Source organism: Astatotilapia calliptera, chromosome 17 (assembly GCF_964374335.1).
Source record: "Astatotilapia calliptera chromosome 17, fAstCal68.1, whole genome shotgun sequence".
Taxonomy (NCBI): Eukaryota; Metazoa; Chordata; class Actinopteri; order Cichliformes; family Cichlidae; genus Astatotilapia; species Astatotilapia calliptera.
Genome location: NC_137438.1, coordinates 39,163,530 through 39,172,269, shown reverse-complemented (window position 1 = coordinate 39,172,269; position 8,740 = coordinate 39,163,530). Strand labels below are relative to the sequence as shown.

The 8,740-nt window shown below is 42.0% G+C and overlaps 1 protein-coding gene across 1 annotated transcript; it reads right to left on the bottom strand.

Moving 5' to 3' along the window:
* Positions 1 to 3,395: 3,395 nt before the first annotated feature.
* On the bottom strand, positions 3,396 to 7,896 carry ptgs2b (prostaglandin-endoperoxide synthase 2b). The gene is made up of 10 exons (XM_026147501.2): positions 7,736 to 7,896; positions 7,420 to 7,536; positions 7,184 to 7,327; positions 6,902 to 7,045; positions 6,440 to 6,621; positions 6,270 to 6,353; positions 5,928 to 6,174; positions 5,300 to 5,586; positions 5,050 to 5,197; positions 3,396 to 4,467 (listed from the first exon to the last, which is right to left on the bottom strand). Exons 1-10 carry the CDS (start codon positions 7,830 to 7,832, stop codon positions 4,055 to 4,057), a joined length of 1,863 nt encoding a protein of 620 aa, XP_026003286.2. The 5' UTR covers positions 7,833 to 7,896; the 3' UTR covers positions 3,396 to 4,054.
* Positions 7,897 to 8,740: the final 844 nt, after the last annotated feature.

The window sequence follows — 8,740 nt, the reverse complement described above, 5'->3', positions numbered from 1 at the left end:
GAAACTCACAGAGAAACTCGCGGATTCTTCCACTGACCGCGGCACACCTGCACCAGGGTAAACCTCCGCCTACCCCACTCCTGCTTTACAGGTGAAAATAGAGCAACAGGACCGCTGAGTCTTTGACTTTATTTATTTTCTGCTGTGTTTTACTTGCATCTATTTGAAAGACTGAGTGTAAACACACAAAATATTTTATTTTATGTGCTGGAATGTGCAGAAAATAGGTTTAAATATTAAACTAATTTCTTCCTGTCAGAGAATGTTGCATATAATTAAATTTTTTGCTTGATGCATAAAGTTAAAAGATTAAAACTGATAAAACAAGTTTTAAAAAGAGATTTTTCCATTTGATTACATTTTGTATGATGGATTATGCAGAAAAAGTAGAATTGGGCTGAAAGATCTATCGCTTTATCACCTCTTCAGGTTGTAAATCGTGTTTTTAAAAAGTAACTAAGTAATTAATTACTTTTGAAAATAAGTAATCAGTAAAGTAACAGGATTACTTTTTGGGGGCAGTAATCAGTAATTAGTTACTGATTACTTTTTTCAAGTAACTTGACCAACACTGGTCGCAACTGCAGTTTGTTCATTAAAGTGTGAGGTGGTGCACATTGTCAGATGAAAAGATAACCATTTAAAAAGAATGATAGTGACAAATCTTCCTTGTGACAGCAAAGTTGCCTTAACAACAAGAAAAGATTTGTGTTTGTCATCGTGGAGACTCAGCATTAGATGCAAGGAAATAACTTCCTCGTACCAGCATCCACGTGAGCCGGGTTAGGCAAAGCTTCAGCTGCAGTCACGTAGACTGTGATTAATAGTTTTGCTTCACTTGTTTTCCTCACACACCGTTCTCAGGTCATTAAGAACAATTGCCACATTGTTTTAGACTTTGTTGTAGTAACACACTTTTTTCTTACAACACATTATCGCTCAGTTGAAACAGTTGGCAGTGAAAACTATAAAATGGATTGACTGATAAAGAATATAAACCATTAGATAATCTGATCAGGGATTAATCATTTCAGTCAAGTCATTTGGTTTCAGTGCCAGTGCCTCACGGGCCGAGGCGGCCTGCGCCAGCTCCCATTTGACCCCAGTCACTGCCACCTGCAGAGCATCACGTAACTCGGGTCCTGGTCACAGTCTCCACACAGGGTCCGACTCCAGAGAGGTCCAGAATCGGTCAGAGAGAAAGCACTCTCCTAATCTTCTCCCGAATCAGGGCCCACGGCCCGCTCGTTCTCATTAAACTCACACAAAGCAAGATGCGTTCCCCTGCTCGATGTCGCAGATCGAGACCTGACCATGCCACACATTGTTGCACAACAGAGTGATAAAACTCCCCCTGACAATATGGGGGAAACAACTAATATGCACACACAATCATGTCATTTTCATGCAGTGATGCTCCAAGTCCCTCTGACAGGGGACTCCTACGCCTCTCGCTTTGAAGTGCGGGACAAAGACTGTGCGATGGAGGACTAACTGCTCATGACATTCAGTTAAGGTGACAGCTGATGCACAAGAAGTTTTTGTTTTTTAAAACTTTAATCACCCGGTGTGAGGGGAGAGAGCAAATGTGATTTCGTTGTCATTTGTGCGAAATACGTGAATGGATGAGAAAGTTTAGCTTGTCATTGTCTGTGTTTAGAAAGGATGCTGCCTGGCGGTCTGACTCACCGCTCCATGCTGCCAGTCACGTCAACATTCCTTCCACTATGTTTGTTTTGGACTGGATAACCTAAAAAAACCCTTTTGTTCCACTGTAATACTGCCAGTCTGTACGACTGTGGCTAGGTTTACTGTATGCTTTTGAACTGAGTGCTAGTCCACGCACCACATACAGTAAAACTACTTTTTTTCTCCTGGCATGTGTGTAACAACCATTGGAAAGTTTTAGGGATATGCATAATGCCTCAGCATACAGTCATCTCCTCACTTTCTTTTTACTACTAGTCATGCAGTCTGTGGAGTTCTAGCTTAAAATAATACAAAAACTGAGACAGCACATAGAAACTGTCACCTGGAAAAGATTTGTGTTACCCAAAGACACCCTTACATGCACTGGTGAAACTGTATTCTTTTAATGCAAAACGGATCGTTTACGTTCTAAAGCGATCTCACACGAAGCACGAGATCTTGCCAGGCTCCCTCACAGCACGCAAACTTCTTTAAGCTTAACAAGTATAGACTTGTTTTATTCTACAAAAGTGAAAACTCTTCAGCTACAAAGTGCACTCGAGAGAATAGCAGTCGCGCAGGGAATCTTGATTGAAGCTCAGACTTTATGACATCAGTAGTATGTGAAATGTAATGTTGCTACGTTGCACTTTCAGACCTGCAGATAAGAGTGTTTACACACACAGCGAGAGAATGGGACTGCTGCTGTCAAGTTTGAATGTGAAGTTGATACTTAACTCAAGGTCACGCTCTCGCTCTCTTTGTTCAAAGAACACCCCAACTGGTAGCAGATGGCCCCGCCCCTCCCTGAGCCTGGTTCTGCCGGAGGTTTCTTCCTGTTAAAAGGGAGTTTTTCCTTCCCACTGTCGCCAAAGTGCTGCTCACACAGGGTCATATGATTGTTGGGTTTTCTCTATATGTATTATTGTAGGGTCTACCTTACAATATAAAGCACCTTGAGGCGACTATTATGTGATTTCGTGCTGTATAAATTAAATTAAATTGTATAGAAAAGGCTTGATGTGAGATTTGGTTTGCTAATTAGACTGAGACGTTATATACCTAAACTTTATCCTTTCTAGTTTATTCACAGACGGGGATCTTTTTACCTCTGAGTCCAGCTGATTTACAGGAATGTATCCTGTAAATCAGTTTCTTACATTGTAACTATTATTATAACGGACAGTTTCAGTAATTACATTACGCTGTGGTCTCTGCTTCTTGGTTGTTTTTGTGAGTTCATTATCTCAGAGTTTTGTTATTTGTTTATATATTTGTGTGATTTATCAGTCATCCGGTCTCAGTCCAGCAGAGAACCTGTCCTCTATCAACAGTTCGGACTAATGGTGGCAGCGCAATGATGTGGGGGATGTTTTCTTGACACACTTTGGCCCCGTTAACACCAACAGAACATCATTTAAATGTCAATAGGTCTCCAGCCATTTGAACACATTTGTTAGTTTTGTATCTTGTAGGAAGGAAGGTCCAACCCAGCCCTAGCAAAGCCTACTTAGAAAAAGCGGCCGCTGAGTGTGTCGAAAGAAACAACTTCTCAGAGTTACAGCCATTTGCATTTCAGTCGGAGCATGTGAACTGATATGTGTGCGCTCTATGTTCAGATAACAGTGTCTTATCCTGCTGTCACAGCCAGTTCAGAGTTTATACAAGAACACAAAGTGACGTCATGAAAACAGCAACACGGACAGTTGATTTCTGAAGTATGACTTCCATCATTTATTCAGTTTAATACTCTGAAGACCGTAGGCACACACTATTTTAAGCCTGTACAATCAGAATATTTGTTTGTTCCTTGAAAATACAAATAAAAAAAATAAAAAAACAAAAAACAAAAACGAAACAAAAACAAACAAAAAAAACAGTGCGGATTCAACATACACTTGTCATTTCATATTATTCTGACTAATACGAAAACTGGTCAAAATGAAATCACTAAAACAACGTGAACTGCAGATAGTCACAATCAGTCTGCACCGGAGCACTGCCCTTTAAAACTCTCATCACTGTTTATTACTGGGATACAACTATGGGAACATAAATGGAGAGGCAACAGGTAATCCAGGGAAACATTTAACAGTAACTTACTGTTTTAATGAAACTGTAAACTGACCTTCAAGTATTAAGTTGCAGTGCCTGAGGTTATCAGTATAAGAAGACAGTGTACAAAATAAATACAAATTACTTACTCTAATTTCAATCACAAATATAAAAATTTGTTCCACTTGTTCTGGTTTTATTTTACAGTATAAATATATAAAATAAATATACCAATAAATAAATAAATAAAACTGTGTTTTTTTAAAAACAACAACAACAACAACAACAACAACAACACGCTTAAATAAAATTAGAGCTCAGTAGTCCTTTCTTTCAAAATAATGGTGGGGTTGATGTCGCTGCCCTGCGACTGCGACGTGCTTGAGTTGATGATCATGGACCCGGTCTCTTTAACATCGGGCACATGAAAGGACGCCACGGGGCAGGGACCCCGCACGTTATTGCACACCAGCTTCTGGAGCGAGGCGGTGTTGACCACGTCGAAGCCGACTGTGCCTCCGAAGGTGCTGGGCTTCCAGTACTCCGGGGAGCAGATGGGATTTCCCATTAGGCCCTTGAGGGAGAAAGGAGCCCCCATCTCCACCATTGTTTCCCCAAAGATGCCGTTATGTCTGGGCTTCTCCACCAGCAGGCCCGGGTAGAGCTCCACAGCATCGACGTGCCCGTACAGCTCCTCCAGCACCGCAGCCATTTCTTTCTCCCCTGAATAACACAAACAAGGAAATGGTTTTGGTCAGTAACACAATCTGGCGTCCTTCCCACTGGCTCGGTCACTGCGATTTGACAGATTTCATATGTCTTTACTTCCTGATTTTTATCTTTCCACTAGCATGCACGCCATTTTTTCCTTCACTTATACAGCAAGTCAAAGTTAGTTTTTAATCGACATTAAACCTCTTGAAAAGTTTAAATCTTCCTCTTTAAAGTAGAGGGACTCCCCGTGTCTGTTTATATCTCGCCTGCAGTCATGACAGTCTGCTTACTCTACCTTAAGATGAAATGGCCATCTGGTTCTCAGAGTCATGGAAATAAATACCTAACCTTCAAAACTGCCAGCAGCTGCTTAGGGACTCTGAGGCATTTCCTCAATATCAGGTAAACTATTGCATAAACCGTATTGTGCAGCCTGCAGGTTTTTCAGTCACACTTTGTGAAAATAAGAATCAGCGCATTGCAAAGATATTAATCTATCAATAGCTGGGCCTGAGACAGCAATTACAAGAACCTGTTTTTGTCACATTTTCAGCATACAGGTATTTTCAAGAAGTGCTGAATCTGTCTCACCTGTCAGGTCTTCGAAAGACGTGTAGGGCTTCATGGAGAATCGTTTCCTGTAGGCGTTGAGGGACTGGTAACGCATTTGTCTGCTGTTCTCTATGGATTTAATGGCCACATACAAGATGGGTCCGGGGACATTTCGACCACCAGCAACCTAAATTACAAAAAAAAGAAATTTCAATTCTGCATCCTTAGAGCAACACTGGTCTTGTATGTTTCAGTCTAACTGCTGCTGCGGAGCTTAAAGAGTTCGTACCCGTCCGGCAATCTGATTGGTGAACGACTCCACCAGGTTGCTGATGCCGTGCTCGGTCACGACAGAGGTGTTGAAGACAAACTGCTTGTAGCTATAATCTGTCTCCTCAATGTGGAAACTATCGGGCATCAGAGGGTGCCAGTGGTAAAGGGTGTTGAACTCAGATGCAATGCGGTTCTGGTACTGGAAGCGCTGGTTAAAGAGCAGCTCGGGGTCAAACTTGAGTTTGAAGTGATAGCCGCTCAGATGCTGCACGTAGTCCTCAATCACGATTTTGATGGTCTCACCTGCCAGATGAGAAATGTGACGGTTTATATAATGAAGACACTCTAGATGCTAAAAGCCACTCTGCTTTAGAATAAATCGTGCTTATTGATGCTTCATTTGCATGTCTGTAGTGTGGGTAAGCACAAAGTGGAGTCCTGAGAGTAAAACACATTTCCTCTTTCTGATGTTTACAAGAAATTCTCAAGTCTTTCAGTAAATCAGGTTCCTGAAATGAAATGCTCCACTGTGCGCAACATCATTGGGAGGTGAATAAGAAGTCCTGCTAACAATATGATTATTAGCTTTTTAATAAAAAATCCCAACTACGTCACAGCTGGTATCTGGACTTCTTTTGTCTTACCGATTAGGATGAGCCGTGCGGTCTGGAAGAGTCTTTCGTCATCCCAGTATGGGTGGACCTCTTTCAGCACATCGCACACACGGTTGTGTTCGCGGAGCCAGATGGTGGCGTACATCATCAGACCAGGGACCAGGCCAAATGCCTCGTGGCCGACAGCGAAGCGGTGAGAATCTGGGACGTGAGGGGGGTAATGCATCGTGACACCCACTTCCTTAACTGTAGGGGGGTACATCTCTCCATCGAGCATCTGCGGAGTTACGCAAAAGAGGAAACTGCTGTGAGAAACGCACATGAGCTGGTCTCTTTGACTGCCTCGAGTACAGCTACCTTTCCCCCCCATACCTGATATTTCAGCTTGCCATCCTTGAAGAGTCTCAGCTTGTGCTGCTTTTCCAGGTTGTCACCGTAGATGTGGTTGAGGTCCACCTGACAGCACAAGACACGCCAATTAAAACTGGGTCACATTAAAATGAGTTTGCTTTTCAAAAGCCGGGATCTTCAGCTCCACTTACCCCATGACCCTTAGCAACAGTGAAAGCAGGCCCTCTCTTCATGTCAGATTTGAAGAACTGGTGGGTGAAGTGCTGTGCGAAGAAGGCAAACATCAAACTGGTGCCCTGCGGGTCTGGTATAAACTGTCTCCTCATTAAGAGCTTCTCAGCCAGAACTTTAACATCAGGTAGCTCCTTTTTGCCTGGAAGAATAAGAAGACTTCAATGAGCACATAACAGTATGATAGGAAAATCACAGCTCTTTGGGTCTGTTTCATACTTCTGACGCAAAAAATAACTTGATCTCTTTGGTTTGGGCTTGTAGGGGGAGGTTTTTCCATGTTGCCTCAGACACTTTATAATTGATCTAAGAGGAAAGCTAATTCCAATGTGCGCGCTTCCTATGATGTAATTCGACAAAGACGGTTTTGTATCTTAAGAATCTAAGAAAACTGGTTCTCCAAAGGTAGAGAGTGTACTCACCTACTACTCCCATAGGGGTTGGGCAATCCTGCGGCACAGGGGGGAGGGAGCGCGTATAGTAGGAAAGGTTGGAGTAGGCTTCCCAGCTCTTATAGCCGTAATCAGCATTATAAGTTGGAGGACTGTCAATCATGTGGGATCGGGCTAGAGAAAGGAAAACCCATATTAGTCCTTCATTTAGTATAAACACTACAACAAGTTCCTGCGCAAACTGTTTAATGTACTGTGAAAAACTTTCCAATCCACTTTTTCATTTTTGCCTTCGAGCAGAGAGAGACTTACATGTCAGCACATATCTCATGATGGCATCCCTGAGGAATGAAATGCTGTTGACGATGTTCCAGAAACCCTTGAAGTGGGTCAGGATGTAGTGGACTGTGTTGGGTGTTGGCTTCAGAGACACTTTGATCCAGGTGAAGAACTCAGCTGTAAGAGACCAAGAGAGCACGTGAATCAAGCCATCAAGTCACCACCAGAGATGCACCTTGTTTCACTCCAAGCGCGATGTTCACACTTACCTGTTGTGCAGTTTTGCCCATAGTACCCCGTGCGTGTGCAGTCACACTCGTATTTTTCTGAGGCCAGTGGTGTGCAGACGCCCCTGTTCTGGCATGGCTCTGAGCAACATGGGTTAACTGTAACAGATACGGTTGGACACTTACTGTCTGTTTAATAAAAAATAATCAGTTCTCAAGAAGACATCTTATTAGGCATCATCATCATAATAATAATAGAAAGAAATCACGACTTCTAAACTGTTGCTGTGATTTGGGCTGTAGCAATAAAATAAAATGGAAAAACTGTAAGAAATAATCTCCAGTTTCCGCAGCTTACCAGTTTCACCGGCGAGAAAGCACAGGGCCAACAGGAAAAGCGGCAAGGTGAGTTTGTTCATGCTCCGGAGACTCTGTGAGATCCACGTTTGTTTCATGTCTGCAACTCCCTCTCGCGCACGACGACGACGCTGAAATTAAGAACGTCCACAGCGAGGTTGAGCTTTATTTGTATGGGGGGGGGCGGTGCTTCCTCCTTCCTTCCTTCCCCTCCTATCACCCTCACTACTCACCCATCCACCCTGTGACAAAGAGGGATTTTAGTAAGCAGAGTTTATGAATCACCTGCTTTGCGAGTGTCTTTATGACTCTGGGTAACTCTACCTACATTATGATCGTTTCAGTCCTTTTTGGCCACTTAAAATATCTTTATAAAACCAATATGTTATACGCGTTGTAATTTCTGATGCACCCTTGGCTACATCACTCTTTAAAAAACATTTCTAATGTCAATGAGACTGTTTAGCCGGATCAAACACGGACATATAAAAACCACTTTGCTAAAAAGTGATTGCAGAAAACATTCTTTTTGTCAAAATAACTTTATATCTTTCATGAGTTAAGTTTCACAGATTATAGGACAACAAGTAACAAGTAGACAATCTTTTTCCTTCTTTCTTTCTGCCAGAAATCATTTTTGGGAGAAACAAGCTTTCTTATCCACAGAATATTTATTTTCTATTCTCACTCCTTCAGTGCTACAGCCTTAAATTAACTAATTGTATGCGTTTTTGTTTGTTTTTTGTCCCCATAAAAACCGGAAGCTGTGATTTTAATTAATGTCTAATAATATTTACTGGTTTACACAACGTATTACCACGACAGGGGGGATTCTAATTTTTGCGTCATAACTTTTGCACTGTCCACTTCCTGCTGTGACAAAACAAATTCCCCACGTGTGGGACTAATAAAGGTTATCTTATCTTATCTTATCTTATTTAATATCTATAGCCTCTATAAAACCTATGAACAAACATGGAGAAATGATAAGTACAAATACTCGAGT